Genomic DNA, 18,463 nt, shown 5'->3' with positions numbered 1-18,463 from the left:
CCCCAAGCATGCTTAATTCTAAATGACCGGCCCTGTTAACAATACAATTTCCAAACTGAGGGGCCTTTTTTGAACCAAGAAAAAAGTAGAGGGTGGTTGGGTAAATACAATAAGTCCACATACTATGCTATGCGTCCTATAGTTGAGGATATAGACATAGTAAAAATAAACTTGCTATGAAATTCAATTGCAGTTGTTGCAAGTTGCTGCTGGGCCTGTGAGGTCTGCATTTAGCCTCCTTGAGGATATACTGACATTTAAAATTAAGTCTAGAATGGCTTGTTAAGGCCCCTGTATATCATTAATACATGCCTTAGTTTCCATAATTTGCATCCGGGAGATAGTAGGTTCGAATCCCACTATCGGCAGCCTGAAAATGGTTTTCCGTGGTTTCCCATTTTCACACCAGGCAAATGCTGGGGCTGTACCTTAATTAAGGCCACGGCCGCTTCCTTCCAACTCCCAAACCTTTCCTATCCCATCGTCGCCATAAGACCTATCTGTGTCGGTGCGACGTAAAGCCCCTAGCAAAAAAAGTTTCCATAATGCTTTTAGTAACATGTTACAGTACAGTATTCAGCCTTCCTTGAGTACGGGAGATATTGAAGGCAGGCTCAGTATCGATGACAAACATGGATGTGTAGTTTTAATGGACGTAAAAAATCTTCAATAACTCCAGCATTCTTAGAAAGATAGATGTGTATGTAGCAACATATTTTCTTGCAGTCATAGAGATTTTTATTTGATTCTGTTGAAAAATTAGCAGCTTTTTTTCAGTTTTATAATATAGGATGGTTGTATCTTGCTCTGTAACAAGGTAATAACAGATAAGGTTCTGGATGTTGTATCTGTAGCAGGAGTGACTGAAACTGGAGAACTTTACCCTACACTGTTCTTTTGTGAACAGGCAACCACTATACATGGCGCAAAGTGACGACGACAGTCCACAACATCATCGTCGGCAAACTTTGGGTCGATCAACACGGAGACATGGACATAGTGAACCACAAGAACGGAGACAAGTGTCATCTCAAGTACATCCCGTACAGCTACTTCACCAGGGACGTGCAAAGGAAGGTAAGAACTTGGTTCCTTTGTTACACCTCATGTGTGAGTGATCGAGAGTGCAGTAAATATTGTGCTTTTGCTGATTAGTGTGTGGTGTTTAGTAGGTCATGTTTACCTTGTTTCAATATTGGATGGGGGGAAATCAGAAATACTACTCCCTTATATTTTAAAATGTTTTTGTTGGTAGAATACTTATAAGTCCTGGTGTAAGTCCAATACACAGGAACCATACTCTAATTGGGGTCTTGCCAGAGACTTACATGCCCTTTTGATTACAGCCTTAGTACAACCCCTTAATACTGTAGAAAATTGATAATTCAAAATCCTGGCTAATTCGAAGAAGCCCCCATTCCCGGAAACATGAGATGCGGTTTAGCAAGTTATTTAAATTGTTTAATTCGAAACACAGATAATACATAATTCGAAGAATGTCAGTCCCGTTACCAATATTCAGACTTTTAATTCAAAACTGCCTTTACATTTAAAAAAAAAAGTATTTTTCAGAGGGATATAAATTCAAAATTTATCCGTGTCATGATAGAACGTGTCTTCCGGAACGTGCTGGGGTAGCTTTTCAGTACTTTCACTCACATCGGTATGTGTACAGTGCGCTTCAATTTGCTAAGTTCGAGTAAAATCGTAATTCTTTTGTATTCAGCGTTTTAAGGAATGCCACAATATCACGTAGCAGGTAGTGTGCGTAGAAGCAGAATCCGCGAACACTGGTGATGCAGACAGTTCGCGAAAAAACGTAACCCCTATAATCAATTTGTATGCGCCAAACAATATTGTCAATGCCGATGAAACTGCATTGCTTTCTTTAATGTTGATGGTTTTAAAGGAGAGAAGTGCAAGGTTGGGGGTCATGGTACTGTGTGAGGAAGCGAGAGACGCCCTCCCCTCGTCATAGGAAAGTTTGACACTTCCATGCAAGTACAAGGTATCTATAAAATGCAAACAGTACAGTAATACAAAAATAAAGCATTTGCACAGGAGATCAAGCATAATTTGTCCTCATCTTTGAATCGCATGTTTTTTCTTTCGTTGCGTGAGGTTATGTTTGCCAGTGCAACTGCATTATTTGAATAATGTAAATGCACCTTGTTGGAGATTTTGGAAATAATTTTTTTCCATGGCATTGGTAAGGTTAAAACTGTGAACGAAGGTTAATTGCATGCAGTAACGGGTCTTAGAATATTTTGTGATGCGGCGAGGGTTGGCATTTCTGAATTCCTCATCGCGATTTCACACGCAGCCCTTTCAAGATCACCTTTCACCATCACTCTCTGAACAAGTTCCAAATGAGCTATGCGGCCTATATTTATATCCATTAGTGAATACACTAAATATTTGGCTGAAAAGCCGGGAGAATCATACTGGCCATCTCCGGCTAACCAAATGGGTTTGGCACTGCTTTTCAAACAATCAATAACATTAGTCCTTTCTTGATCCCAAGCACCCTCCACTATCGGACCAGTTACTCTATGAATAATTCTATCATATGCAGTTCGTGACATCATATGTAAGTTAATGGACTTGCAGAATGACCGAAATGGTTCAAACAGAATGCCTGACAACAATAATGCTGATAATATTAGGACATTTGCTTCCGGTTTCTTTCCTTCCATAGGTTGAGAATACCAGCGGACTTTATTACCACAATCGCAAAGTGATTTTACACACAACATAATCCCTTTAATGTAATGTGAAATATTTTTCACTTTACTTTTACAAATGTAACAAATTTCAAAGAGTATGAGCAAATTTGTCCCCGCTACAAAGAAATATGAACCTGTAATATGTACATTGTCCTGAGTGTGTTCGTTATCAGTATCACTAATATAACTTTCACTGTCACTTTCATCTGGTTCATAGAAACTGTCATTCAACTGTTCTCCCATTACGTCACTGTTCAAGGCTGTGCCAGAAGTTGCAACATCGAAGTATTTTCTAGCTATTTCACTTCCTAACTCACACTGTATTTCTACACTACATTCGTGTCTGTCTCATATCATTCTGAACGTCGTGTACATCATTATCGGTATCACTTCCATGTAATACTGTGTCAACAAACTCCCTTCGTCGTTTAGCCTCATACCTTTCCGTCCTGCTCTCTTTAGTTCTCCCACAGGGTATTTTGTGAAGCGGCTTCCGTATGAATTAGCATCCCTGCCTGAGAAGTATCTCCATCTGTCGACGCCAGACATCTTATTGAAGGAACAGAACCTGGCTTCAATTTTGGACCTTGCAGCCTTTCCGTAGGCATCACCTTCATTTTCAAAAGTTGCGTTTCATCATAGTCTGTATTTTTGAAATGCACTGAGCACACAGTAGCTCCCTTACCGGGAGAAAAGTGTTTCCTCTTGCAAAATTGTACCCAACTGCTAAACTTTCAAGGCGCCTTACTTCGATTTGGAAACCTATGGAAATGTATTTCTTTCTCTCTACACTTTTGGTTTCTACTCGTTGTGTTGTTACAGCCGTATACACAACAGGAAGGCATTTCGTCAAACAGTCACCGCACTATTATAATAAACAACACTTCAAGTAAACGGAAGAGCGGCTGAGCGCGTACTGCAACAATCAACTGGATGGCTTGCTCAGCGCTTACAGCGCAGTGACGTCACAGCTACTCGTGTTTCCTTAGTTCAACAGCCTACGGAGCGGCGCACAGCAAAAGCAAATATATAGTTGAACACTGTCCGATACACTCTTTGATTCTGAGGCAACTTGATTTTTGTGTTGTGTTCTCCTTTAAACATTTTTGCAGATGTTTTCCAAGCAACGGCTTACTCGTTAGCAGTTTTTTCCTAATTCCAATAGTCTGAACATGCATATTCTGTTTCATTCCTAAGAATTGGAATAGCATCAATTCAGAGGATTGTGGTAAACATTTCCATTTTCTTATTTCAAACAGTGTCACCTAAAATAGGTTTACTGCGCAAGTATTATGAAAACATACATTGCCCACCATTGGCAACCAAATTTTATGTGATACCCTTAATTATGCAGTGTCAATGCCCCACAATTGGGTGACAAATAAGTGTGACATACATTCAGTGGTAAAATTGGGGCCTAAATGTTCCATTAATTATTCATATGCACAACTAATATCTTTCATCCTACAGCAATCATATTAAACCTATTATGATAATAACAAATATGTACATCATTTAATTGTAATCAAAAGAGCATCATTATTAAGGTAGAATGTCATAAATCTATCATAATGTGGGTTTGACGCATACTTGTAGAAATTATCTGGAATCATATCCTCTCATATTATATTGTATTGTAGCTTAGCTCTGGCAAAACATGAGATTCATATCTCATGGAGTAGGTTCACCACTAAATCAGAATAGTCGTAGTAACAAGAATACCTGAGGCAGACAGGCGTCTCGCGCAGTGGTAATAATTAACTATCATAATGAAAGAATGTGAAAGGATTTCCTAACTATAAATAATAAACTTAACCCTTTGACTGCCAGCCTCATGTCCTATACCGCCAAGGCCTGATGAGAACTTTTTACCTTGCAGTAAATTATTTGTAAGAACTTCTGTTCAGTTTATGTAAATAGGACGGGCATTTTTGTTTTGTTCTGTTTTGAAGCTAATGCTTTGGGCTTTTTTTATTGATGTAACTTAGTGCAACTTTCTTTTATAAATTTTTATTTTATGAAGTGATAATTAAAGTAAATATTTTCTTTCTTTGAAAAAAAATATTTCATGATCAAAAACGTTAAGAAAATAATATTTTACTATCAAAAACTCCTTTATTTTAGAGAGGTGGTCTTTCCTACGCCACATATAAAAAATAGAGCTTTATGTACAATATTACAGTTACAATGTTATTATTATTATTATTATTATTATTATTATTATTATCATCATCATCACATTAACGTGTACATTATATGCAAATGCTGCAGTTCCTGCTCTGTTTTAAGTAACTTATGTCTGTTTCACACAAACTTAACTCTCAAAAATTAACTTTTTATCTTAAAATGATGATACAAGAAACTATTTACACGTTTGATGTGTTCTAGCTTAAGAGGCACAAAGGGTGTTCACCCTTCTTACACTGTTTACCAATGTATCTGGACTTTTTCCATTTGCCACCGTGACTACTATTTATCTTTCTGCATACGGAACAGTTGCGTTCTTTTTTTTTTTTCCGGTAAAGGAGTAGGGGATTCGTTGCCCGCCCCCGGGAGCTGAATTGCCACTCGGCAGCAAGTTCCTCAACTAAACTTGTTGTATATAGTCTTATTAATCCAATACTAGTCCAAAACATGTATTATACATTATTAAAACAAATAACTTGGAAAAGATTTCTTTCCGGAACCTCCGATCAATCGGACGTTGGCGGTTAAAGAGTTAAATGTAGGATGGCTGGTTTATTTACATTTCATGTTGTATTGTTGTGGAGGGGCAACGTTACATTGTTGAAAGATAAGATGGCTATAATGGCGAATTTGGATTATACGATGGTGTATTTACTCAATCTCTTCTTTAAAAGAGATAACAACACGCCCGTGACATACAATTCAATTTATAAGTATTTCTGACGTTATTTCATTTGAAAGTTCGAATAATCTGTACATTATTCATTCAGGTATATTTTGGGTTTATGCCGTGTAATGAATTGTAAACACACTCAACGCGTTTGCAAAGGAACCTTGCCTTTCTTCATCAGGAGACAACAGAGAAATAGATGAAACGACAAATTAATGGTTGCTAGGAGAAAGCAACAAGGAACTTGAAATGGTGCCCTGAGATGTAAAAGGGACGCCATTTTAGCTCCATGCTAGAGACAACGAATGGCAACAGCAAAAGCATTACTCTCTAATGGTTCTGATATAGGTAGCCGAGATTCACTAAGGTTGTAACCTGTATTGCGGTTGAAATTATTTGGGTGTTTACGTATTTTAACCGCCTCCCTGATAATTCTTGGGCGATATTGCTTTATACGGGCAAGAACATCCACTTCTTGGAACAAGACATCATGATCAGGTGTTAAGGCATGATCAACAACAGCAGTTTGGTTGAGTCTGATACATCTGGTATGTTCTTTGATGCGAATACACACCGTTCTCGAAGTCTGCTCAATATAAACCTTGCCACAAGTACGGGGAACTCTGTAGATACCAGGTTGTTGCAATTTAGGGAAATTATCCTTAGTTGGTCGCAGGAGTTGCCTAATCTTAATTGATGTTCCAAAAACAGTTTGTACGTGGTACCTACATAAGATTTTAGCAATACGATCCGTCGTGTTATGTATGTAAGGTAGGTAAGCAGTTCCTTTTGCATCTTTTTCCTGAACAAACGTCCGATTATGTGTTGATTTCAGAACCCTTGAGATCAAAGCTCTGCTGTAACCTGTAGATATTGACACAAAGAGATGACATACTAAAAACATGGGAAGAATAATTCTCAGAATTGCTAAGTATTAAATACAGTGAACTGGTATATGAGAAGGAGCAAGAAGAAACAGTGGGGAAAGGAGAAGAACAAGAAAAGGGGATATCGATGTTAGAAATAGAGGAAGCCATACCAAAGATGAAAAGCGGTAAAGCAGCAGGAGTGGATGAGGTAACTACAGAAATGATAAAACAAGCAGGACCAGTAGGGCTACAGTGACTGTATAGATTACTTAGAATAATCTGGAGGAAGAAAGATATCCCAGAAGAGTGGGGAAAGGATTTAATTATCTCGATATTTAAAAAAAGGTGATAAAAAGGAATGTAATAACTACAGAGGGATCACCCTTATTGCCCATGTAGCTAAGATAGAGTATTGGAAGGAAGACTGATGAGGAAGCTAGAAGGAGAAATGGGAGAAGAACAGTATGGTTTTAGGAAAGACAGATCGACGTTTGACCTGATCTTTACTTTAAGATATATGATGGAGAAAAGATGGGAGTTTGGAAAAGACATAGTGATGACATTTATTGACATTGAGAAGGCTTATGACAGTGTGCCCAGACAGTTGGCATGGGACACATTAAGGAAAAAACAAGTTAACAGAGTGGAAGTGTATATGATGAAAGCGCCGGGTTGAGTGGCTCAGACGGTTGAGGCGCTGGCTTTCTGACCCAACTTGGCAGGTTAGATCCTGGCTCAATCCGGTGGTATTTGAAGGTACTCAAATACGTCAGCCTCGTGTCGGTAGATTTAATGGCACGTAAAAGAACTTCTGCGGGACTAAATTCCAGCATCTCCGAAAACCGTAAAAGAGTAGTTAATGGGACGTAAAGCAAGTAACATTATTATTATTATTATTATTATTATTATTATTATTATTATTATTATTATTATTATTATTATTAATGATAAAAGCTATGTACAAAAATTGTGTTAGTAGTGTGAAGACTAGTATAGGAAAAACAAAATGGTTTAAGGTTGAAACTGGTCTGTACTATCCCCCATACTATTCTTCATAGTCATGGATGAAATTCGTTAGAACATTAAACAGAGATTGGGAAGACCGACAACAAAAGCCATGTTGTTTGCAGTTGATATAGTGATAATGGGCGAAGATGAAACGGAAGTGCAAAAACAAGTAGATGTATGGAATCAAGAGATAGAAAAATTTGGGATGAAAGTAAGCACACAGTAAAACAATAGTGATGACAAGAGGAAGGAAGGAAGAGGAAAGATAAAACTGAATGGTAAAATTCTGGAAGTGGTTAAAAGTTTCAATAACTTAGGAAGTGTGATCACAGAAGATGGAAAGATTACCGAGGAAATTGGGAAAAGAATGCAACAAGTAAACAGCTTCTACCAGAGTGTAAGGGGTGTTTTGTGGAACCAAGATGTTCCAAAGAAATGTAAGAAAGTATTATATTCAACCTAATATGAACCTGTACTCACCTATGGAGCTGGATCGTGGACTACAACAAAACGAAAGGAGAGTAGAATACAGGTATCGGAGTTGAAATTCCTAAGAGGTATCGAGGGCAAGACCAGAAAGGATAGAATTAGAAATGAAGAGATCAGGAAAAAGGCAGGAATCTTGAAACTTCAACACAGAATAGAAAAACAAAGCTAAAGTGGTATGGGCATATGATGAGAATAGGAGAAGAGAGAGTACCAAAAAAAGTCTTTTCAGAGAAGTTAACAGGAAAGAGACTACGAGGTAGACCCTGAAAGAGGTGGACAGATTCAGTGTGGGAGTGCATAGAGAAGAGGGGAGGTGTACTTAAAAAAAGAAAAGAGTGGTGGAGAGACAGGCGGCGATTCACAACCCGACCCAGGAAGCTGGAAATGATGATGATGATGATGATGATGATGATGATGATGATGATATTGCTTGCTTTGTTGTTGTGTAATCCATGTGCAGTACCTGGTATTTCTTTAATTCACAGAATATATTGGTTTATTTATGTAAATATTTTCATGATATTTCATATTTCTGTGAAGATAACATAATTGCTCAGGAATGCAGGTGCAGAGATTATAGGTGTAAGTAGGCATTAAGGAGTATGAGGGAAAAGATGGAGTGTTTCCTTCTAACCAAGAACAGGAATGAAGTATACAGGACGGGCAGGACGAGAAGGAAGGGCAGAAGTTTTGCTAATGTTTTAAAGGAAAGGAAATTGAGGGCCAAGGGGTCTAGTCAGGAGGCGAAGTATCAGTGAGTCACTGCTGGTAGAAGAGGCAAGTGTTGCACAGGAGAGGGGCCATTAGAGGGAGAATGGGGAGGAGAAAATAGGTCCTGCCGCCATCTGTTCCAGGAGTCAAGTGGAATGACGTTTAACGATATGAAAATTTCTGACCAATGGTTGTTAAATAAAACAGATTTGTTTTAGTCTAAAGTATAATTTATATGTAATTTTTGACCTGTGAAGGTGTGTTTGCAGGTAAAAGGGTGCGTCATGGATGCAGACGGCAACGTGAAGTGGGTAGTGTCTGGCACGTGGGACAACAGGATTGAGATCGCACCGGTCATCAGCTCACAAGGCAGTCCCGAGAACCCCATCTTCACAACAGGCCCATACACTCTTGTTTGGAAGAGGAGATTCCCGCCGTAAGTGAGCCTTACAATATAGTCGATATAGAGCCTGTTAAACACCTTCAGAAGATATACTTGTATAGATTTTTCTCTTCTCTTGAATTACGGCTAGAGGGGTAAACATTTTTTTGAGTTTCCTAGTGAAATGAATAAAATTGTGAGTTGGCCGTGCAGTTAGGGGCACACAGATGTGAGCTTGCATCTGGGAGATAGTGGATTCAAACCCCACTGTCAGCAGCCCTGAAAATGATTTTCTGTAATTTCCCATTTTCAAACCAGGCAAATGCTGGGGCTGTACCGTAATTAAGACTACGGTCGATTCCTTCCCACTCCTAGGGCTTTTCTATCCCATCGTCGCCATAAGACGTATCTGTGTCGCTAGGATGTAAAGCAGATTCTAAATAAAAAGAAAAATGATTTTGGTGATGAGTGGCTTGGTTCCCTGTGCCGCATCACATCATAACTTGTGTTCCGTTGTCAGTGGACGTGCACCAGTACACAGTCATATGGGAAGTACAAGAACAAGTTAAGAGTAGTTTCAAATACTTGGCAGGTCTTCTAATTATATAAAATGAGAATATTGGAAAAGCATTACAACGATCTAATGGCTTTTATCAGATTGTAAGGGTTGTATTATTTGTCTCACTGTGTACCAATATCGGTAACTGTAACGGAGATATCCGTGGTAGGCGGAGGTGAAAGAAGGTGTGGGCTGGAATAGGTCTCAACTACAAAATTAAAGTTAATTTAAAACTTTAACAAAGGTTATATTTTCTTTTCAAAATCAACAAATAACAGAGTATAACAGGTACCAAGTAGCAGATCAACAAATTAAGAAATTACAAATTACAGTTTGTTACAAGATTTGGGCTTCGAGCCCCAAGTATCATTTCTGAGCTCTCAGCTCACAACCATAAATTATCAAAGGGCAGAAAACCCCTAATTGCATGGAGCACTTGCTCCCAACATTTAACCTGAAGCCTCCCAGAGGCACCTTTCACACACCAGAAAGAGCTGACCCGCTCCCAGTTTTTCAAGCCTATTTAAGAGGCCATAAACGGACTTTACACTAACTGCCCTCAAGGCACACTTACAAAGAAACAGGGGTATCATGTACCCAACCTACTGGGCCTTAGTGTGCAAAACTAGGTTAATATAAATGGCCCAAAACAAAAGGATGGAGGCATGAATTTGCACTCCTAAATCTACATTTTAAAACCTAAGTGGCTCTAGGCCGATACACAGGGGCTAATCCCAAGCTAGGAAGGTGACTCATATGAGAAAACTTTAATACATTAAGGAAGAGAAGAAACGGTTATGAAAACGTAGTCGCCTCAATTTCAAATGAAGGGGAGCTCGAGAGGGGAAAGCACTCTCTATCCCCGCTTTACAGTAAAAGAGATTTGTTGTTTATTACATAGACTGAAACGGAATTTACATTTTAAAGAGATGGGTTACATATTAAAGGTTTCGAACCCTCCGCGAGAGTTAGACTGCTGAGCTAGCAAGAAATAAAGATGTTAAAAGGCCATTACCTTGTTGAAGAACGAGGTGCTGCCCGCCCCCTGCTACATATTCACACACTGAGTAAGATGTTATACGAGTGGCGCGGAGACAAGAAAATCAGCAGTTTTTATACCCTTGCGGAAAATTTGAGACCTTTCAGGGGTAATTAAGACCCGCCCTCTTAACTTTATTGAATAGCTTAGAGCTACATATCCATATCGAAGAAGACATACATGATTGGCTGAGAATTAAAGAAATTTGGGATTGGCTAAGTTCAAACCTGGCGGAAGGAAGGATTAATATTGTCAACCCAAAAATAAAAGAACAAAATTTAGTAAAGACAACTTTTGAATACAAAATTTCTTCAAGAAGGTTCATTCCTTTGCACCAGAGTGCATGATCATAGTTTTTTTTGTAGAGACATCTGGTAGAGAACGTCCACACTTCTTGATCAATGACAAACAAAAACACATCAAAATTCACAGAGCCATCTTCGGAGAAACTGTTGAGTTAATACAATTTTTTTAAGTTCAGGCTTTCTCCTGTAGAGGAGTTTCAATTGGCGCAATATTTGAACTAGCGGCGTGGAGGTGTACCGCCCGGTACAGACCTCCCCCGCCAAAGTCCTTGCAAGGGGTGACACAGAAGAGAAAGAAAAAAAAATTTTTTTTTCAATACAATGTCCAAGTTTGTTGCTGATTGGTTGAAGAAAAATTTAGCAGAGAAAATACAATTTTTCAGTAGTCAGAGGTCTCTTAATTTGTTTGATATTGATGGGTGGGACTAGTTTAAATCCAGTTTTAGAATTTCTTTGTTGTTGTAGAATTGCAAAACAAAACATGATTTCATGGAAGTAAAATTTTTCTAAGTCCACCAAAGGTTGATTGGAGCAAAAATGTAGTAATTGCGGATATGGAATGTCCATGTAGCTTAAGAATTACATTAGCTGCCGATTAATTTTGACGGCAAGAACTGTCGCTGCTGCCAAAGTTCAGTCGAGGTCGCTCGGGCCCCTGAAGTACCCTGAGATACCTTTCTCCCGCTACTATGAGAGGGGTAGTCGTGGTGAAGCACGCCGCAGATGCGAAGTTTGTTTACAGTCCATGAGTTGCTTGCGGGTGGTGCGCTGCACATCAGCCTTGGCCGGAAGGAGGGCTCCGGCTCGCTGTACACTGCTTGACCTCACTGGAGTGGAGTGGGCCCGTACCCCACCTCAGTGGCGGTACGGCGCCGCACGGCTGCGAGGGCACTGAAACAGTAATATCTCGGCGGCAGAATTTGTGTTGTACATTAATGTTTTTAGGGTACTGTCTTTGTGGTGAGGCTGAGGGGCCAGCAGCGTGGAAACTTAATTTTATTTGCCACTGGTGTGGTTTAGCAGGAGACGGGAGCTTGGTAATGGCCGTTCGGAGAGGACAGCAGAGCAAGTAATTTACGCAGGTTTCACCTGAGACAGGTGAACCCTAAAGATTCTCTCGGTAGCTGGATTGCTCACTAACAATGTGACCGGCGTAAGAAAATCCAAGACGGTGCACGGCCCATGAAATCTGGGGGCAAGCTTGCCCGCGGGAACAAAATTCTTGACCATAACTTGGTCTCCTACTTTTAAATTGGATCGCCTCCGTCCACGATCATATCTTTCCCTAACCTTTTCATGAGAAATTTTAAGATTGGCCTTAGTCTTCTTCCACAGATCTTTAATATTATCTGGGTCTATTGTCTCAGGTAGAATATCACTAAGAGACCAAAGGTTAGAGAGCGGCGTGTTGGGTACAAACTTAAACATCAAAGAAGCTGGAGTGAACTTACGGGATTCATGAACTGCCGAATTCAAAGCGAAAGCTAACCAATGCAGGGATGTATCCCATCTGGAGTGATCGTCGTGATGATAGGCAATCAGAGCCGACCTCAGATTACGATAGACCCGTTCAGCCAGAGATGGTTGAGGATAGTATGCAGAAGTTGTTATATGTGAGATAGATAAATCAAAACAGAATTTATGGAAGAGATTGGAGGTGAAGGCTTTAGCATTATCAGAAACAATATATTGACACGGACCAAAAGAAGCGAAGATGGAATTTAAACAAGAAATGGTGGACTGAGCGGTAGCCAGCATAGTCGGAAATAACCATGAGAATCTAGTGAAGCCATCTACGCACACAAGGATGAACTTGTTGGCATTCCCCTTTGACTGGGGGAAGGGTCCTACGTAGTCGATGTAAAGACGTTCCATGGGGCGCGACGCTTGATGAGAAGACAAAGAGCCCTTGCTTAGTGGACATGGTGGGTTTACTAAGCCAACAAGATTTACGAGCTTTTACTAATTCACGAATTTCGCCGTCCATACCTTTCCAGATGAACATTTCTCGGATCTTTTCTCGAGTTTTGAAGATGCCTAAATGCCCCCCTAATGGGGTCTCATGATAGTACTTGAAGATCATAGACACAAGAACAGCTGGAACCACAACTTTCATCTTCTTATCATACCCCGACGGGCAACATAAAACACCATTCCTCAATCCATAAGGGACGACATGTTCCCCAGAAGAAAGGGTTTCCATAATAGGAGCCAGCACTGGATCTTCATGTTGATATTTTTCGATATCCCTAAATAACATGGGAGCATTAACCTCAGATAGTATGGACTCGGGAGGTGAAGAACTATCAACCTGTTCAGGGGTCTCTACATCATTGGCAAACATACGGCTTAGTCCATCTGCCACAACATTTTCCGTTCCTCTTATATGCCTAACATCAAATTGGAATGCAGAAATTCTGATAGCCCAGCGGGCTATGCGACCTGTACGACGCGGCGTACCTAAGACCCAACTTAAGGCTTGGTTATAAGTCTCCAAGTTGAACTTGACATGTTCCAGAGAGAGGCGGAACTTTTCTAGAGCAAACAAGACAGCCAAACCCTCAAGTTCATAGATGGAATACTTGGATTCTTGGGCCGATAATGTCCTAGATGCATAGGCGATGGGTCGCCTCCCTTGTTCAGTCTCTTGAAGAAGGACTGCAGCTACCGCCGCCACCGACGCGTCGGTTTGGACGATGAATTTCTTAGAGAAATCGGGCATAGCGAGGACAGAGGCATTACAAAGGGCTAATTCGAGGTCTTCGAAAGCGGCTTGTTGAGAGGGCCCCCACTCAAATTTGACGCCTTTCCTACGAAGTAAGTTCAATGGCGCCGCTCTATTAGCAAAGTTGGGAATAAATTTCCTGAAGAAGTTCACCATGCCTATGAACCTGGCCAATACCCTTGATGTCCTTGGGAGGTTTGAAATCACGGATGGCCTGTGTTCTAGAATGATCTACAGCGACACCATCGGGCGACACAATATGCCCTAGAAATGGCATGGAAGGCTTAGCGAAGGCAACCTTGGACAACTTCACCGTTAACCCTGCCTTACGAAGGCGACTCAGGACCTCTTTCAGATGATCTAGATGTACTTCAAGGGTCTCAGAAAATACGACGACATTATCAAGATAATGGTATAAATACTCAAATTTGATGTCGGAGAAGACCCTATCTAGCTGTCTCGTAAGCACGGCTGCTCCCGTGGGGAGCCCGAAAGGCACGCGGTTGTATTCGTACAGGTTCCAATCAGTGGCAAATGCTGTCAGATGTTTAGATTCTTCAGCCAGAGGAATCTGGTTATAAGCCTGATTGAGGTCTAAGATGGTGAAGAACTTAGCTTTACGAAACCATGAAAAACAAGAATGAAGGTCGGGAAGGGGCACAGATTGTAACACCACCTTCCGATTGAGAGCCCTATAATCAATCACAGGCCTGAAGCCACCTTGGGGTTTCGGAACTAGAAAGATAGGCGAAGAGCATGCCGACTTAGAGGGACGAATAATACCATCTTTTAGCATCTGATCTATGATTTCCTTCAACGCCTTCATTTTAGGTGGAGATAGCCTATAAGGTGGAAAACGGACTGGAATTGAATCCATAACCTCAATCTTGTATTCGATAAGGTCAGTGACACCAAGAGTATCAGAAAAAACCTCTGGAAACGACTGACACAACTTGCGAATACTCTCAGCCTGGTCCTCAGGTAGATGTCCAAGATCTAACAACATGTCATCCTGGGTAGGCGAAATAGATGAACATGATACAGAACTACATTTTAATAAAGGGATTTTGAAATTGCTGACAAGTTTGAAAGTGCACGACTTGCTCTGAAGGTCGAGCACTAGGCCAGTGTGAGACATGAAGTCCGCTCCCAATATAATGGGGCAAGACAAGTGCTTAGCCACCAATAGTTTTATTTTCCAAGTGAATTTCGAAATGCGGATTTTGGCATACAGAGAACCTAAAATTTCTAATGGAGATGAGTTTGCCGAAACGCATTGAACCAAAGACGAACAATAATCCGGAAGTTTACACACAGATTTTAATTTGGAATATCATTTGGCCGAAATAATGGAACACACACTGCCAGAATCTAATAGAGCAGTTACAGGTTCATTATTCAATTCAATTTTGAGAAATGGAACGGGTGCGGGGGAATCCGCCGCAATCTTTAGACATTCTTTGGGACCTTCAAAAGATAAATTTGAAGACTGAGTTTTCCCTGAGATTTCGGTAGGTTTACTTGGGGCTGAGCCTCGGAAAGAAAAGTTAGTGGACTCAGCCGAAGCCACTAGTCATTTTTGATTGTTGGTGGAATTTGCACACGAAGTTGAGCAAGAGTGAGTGCTATTCGAATTCGGGCAATTTTTGGCAATATGGGAGAAAGCGCCGCATCTAAAACAGCCTTGGGATGACCCTGCTCCATTCCTTGTCCCGCTAGATTTAATTAATGGACACTTGTTCCAAAGATGGTCAGGCGACCCGCAAGCGTAACATTTACTGGGTGTGACAGGTCGGCGAGGTGGAGGCCGAAAATTACTAGAGGATGGAGGGGGTTCTTTCGCGACACGTAAGATGTCGGCGTATCTAACTCCTGATGTAGATGTTGATTCCCATAGGGAATCAGAAATAATTGTTCCGAATGAGTAAATTTATAATACCAATATAAATGGTCCGTTATTGGACATTATAAATTTTCCAGCTAACTCATTCCTGGTTGCCAGCGTTTCGCCCCCGTGTGCTAGGCTGGGCTCATCACTTGGTACCTAGCACACCTACCACGACGCTGGCTAGTGCATACCGTGGAGGCCACTGCGTAGGCTAATTGTAGCCACCGGCAGTGCCAATGCACTATGAGAGACATTGTCTCATTATCAAAAATTGTTGCCTGCTTGGCCATCAGATGATGTAGATGTTGATTCCCATAGGGAATCAGAAATAATTGTTCCGAATGAGTAAATTTATAATACCAATATAAATGGTCCATTATTGGACATTATAAATTTTCCAGCTAACTCATTCCTGGTTGCCAGCGTTTCGCCCCCGTGTGCTAGGCTAGGCTCATCAGTTGGTACCTAGCACACCTACTAAGACGTTGGACAGTGCATACCGTGGAGGCCACTGCGTAGGCTAATTGTAGCCACCGGCAGTGCCAATGCACTATGAGAGACATTGTCTCATTATCAAAAATTGTTACCTGCTTGGCCATCAGGGGCTAATCCCAAGCTAGGGAGGTGACTCGTATGAGAAAACTTTAATACATTAAGGAAGAGAAGAAACGGTTATGAAAACGTAGTCGCCTCAATTTCAAATGAAGGGGAGCACTCTCTATCCCCGCTTTACAGTAAAAGAGATTTGTAGTTTTGAATTAAAAGTCTGAATTTTGGTAACGGGACATTGTTCTTTGAATTACGAATTATGCGTGTTTCGAATTAAACTATTTAAATAACATGCAAAACCGTACCTCATGTTTGCTGGGTACGAGAGCTGCTTCGAATTAGGCGCGATTTTGAATTATCGAGGTTCTACTGTAGGCCTACCTATAGAACTAAGGCACGCATCTGTGATCTGTCTTGCTACTGTTAGAATTAAAAAACTTTTTCATAACTTACCGAGGATGCACATAGTTTTGCCCTTAATGACAAAACGGTCCATCTTCAAAAAATGTTACTTATATGGCACAAAATGAGGAACTAACGTGCAGCTCACAATCCTGTCACAGTCTTCCCAACACTGCCCCTGAAACACAGCAAAAAAAATTATTCATCCATGGTACAACCGCAGTTTCCTGGTACCGATGTGCAAAAGCTGGCATGATGATGTAAGCTTGCAACTGTTTCTGGCCGTGGTGCCCGTTATCTCGGTGGTTGTGTTCCGGCCCCCTACTGAGTAATCCCTGGCTAATTACCCTTTTCCTCATCTTTTGAGGCCTCTACAGTGAAATATCCCCACGCATCACAATCCTAAGTGTTTTTGTTTCATTCAAGCAGTACAAATATGGAGAATTATGTATGGCCGTATTGACCGCTGCTAGTAGATTCTCTGTCGCTACGTTAATTAATCATTTCGGCGTAAGTTTTTAAGTTGTTCGTAGTGTACGTAAAACGACAGCTGATCCTCGCTCTAGTTTCAGGAAACATTTTGGGGGGGCCGGCCCGCCTTGACCTCCACCTGGGCTACGCCAGTGCTTTGTACATCACCTACAGATTTGTCCAAACTGTGAATTGGCCATTGCCATGATGGTGGTTTCGCTGAGTACATACGCAACATTTGATCAACCACATCAACTGCACATTTAGATCCATTATAAAAAGTGGAACTAACCTCACCCTCAATTTAAACATCTGGATGCATAGTACCTACTCAGATCATTGGTCAAAGCAATGCTGTACTGTACAACTCTTCGTTTGCCTCTTTTTGACCAAGCTGTATTGGTTTTCAAGGTTTCAGCTAGGGATGTGGAGGTAAAGAAACTGTTGCATATGGCATTTCTTCGTTTGTAGACGCAAGCTCGCATCAGTCGGTCACCGTTGAGTCTAGTGTCATCTCTTCCAAGATAAGGGAAAGTATTTGAGGCCATGAACTGTGTACATCTGCAGGAAAGTGTTATGTAGCTACATTGTGAGTTTGCAATGAAATTATACCAAATAAAACTTACTTTATCCTTTTGGATCTTGAATGATATTGTTGCCTTTACAAAAGGCCATAGCCAATACGTTCCTGTGGCACAGTGCACGCCACAATATGTTGCAGTCGACAAGCACTGATGCCAGTCTCATTCACTACAGACAACAAAAAGTACCCGGGTTTGTCGTAATGTACATCAAAACTGAAAAAAACTAAAATATTGTCAGTTTTTTATGCTCTCTGAGCGAATTTCCACCGACAGGTAAAAGCTGACAGTTTAAGTGTGGTAATAATAGTTTTTTGAGATATTGATTCAATACTATACAATAAAACTTTCACCAGAAGAACAATATTACACATGTATAACAGAAAATGAAAATGAAAATTAAAAAGTCAGTAGCACCTCACATGAAATTCTTAATTTTAAAACACACATGCATTACAATTAAGTAGAAGAACGGCGCGAATGTACAATTAAAAATCGTTTAGTATTTGACTACACACTAAGAAACTAAGACACTAGAAAGACTGCCAGAATGACGAATGCGCGTGTCACTTCCTGTGGCACTATAGGTATCCATTAGCCACGGTTTTGTTAACAGTTAAAGAATATAAAGGAAAGAATTAGCTGATAAGGCAGCAGGCTTATACAAATTGTTTTTTTAATAATAATTCCTTTAAAAAAACCTATTTTCAGCCAGCTAAAGTTGAATTGTAATGCTTGTACGACATCGTACCATCTGAATATAAAATTTGAGTATCTGTTGCAATATCTGAAAGTTGATGTATTTCTTGGTCAGACATAACGTCGAATGGCTCACCCTCCGATTCATGCTGTGAAATGTCATTTATGCTCTCAGTATCTTGCTTTTCATTAGTCAATGCACA

At 40.5% G+C, this 18,463-nt stretch overlaps 1 protein-coding gene across 4 annotated transcripts in view; it reads left to right on the top strand.

Annotated features, from left to right (window-relative positions):
- Osbp (oxysterol binding protein) overlaps positions 1-18,463 on the top strand; it is a 184,971-nt gene that overhangs the window by 143,313 nt on the left and 23,195 nt on the right. For all 4 annotated transcript variants that reach the window (XM_067159125.2, XM_067159124.2, XM_067159123.2 and 1 more), the window contains 2 exons: positions 908-1,077; positions 8,930-9,096. In XM_067159125.2, coding sequence (XP_067015226.1) covers positions 908-1,077; positions 8,930-9,096 — 337 coding nt within the window. The remainder of the gene's footprint in view (positions 1-907; positions 1,078-8,929; positions 9,097-18,463) is intronic.

Source organism: Anabrus simplex, chromosome X, assembly GCF_040414725.1.
Source record: "Anabrus simplex isolate iqAnaSimp1 chromosome X, ASM4041472v1, whole genome shotgun sequence".
NCBI lineage: Eukaryota > Metazoa > Arthropoda > Insecta > Orthoptera > Tettigoniidae > Anabrus > Anabrus simplex.
This window is presented reverse-complemented; position numbering and strand designations above follow the sequence as displayed.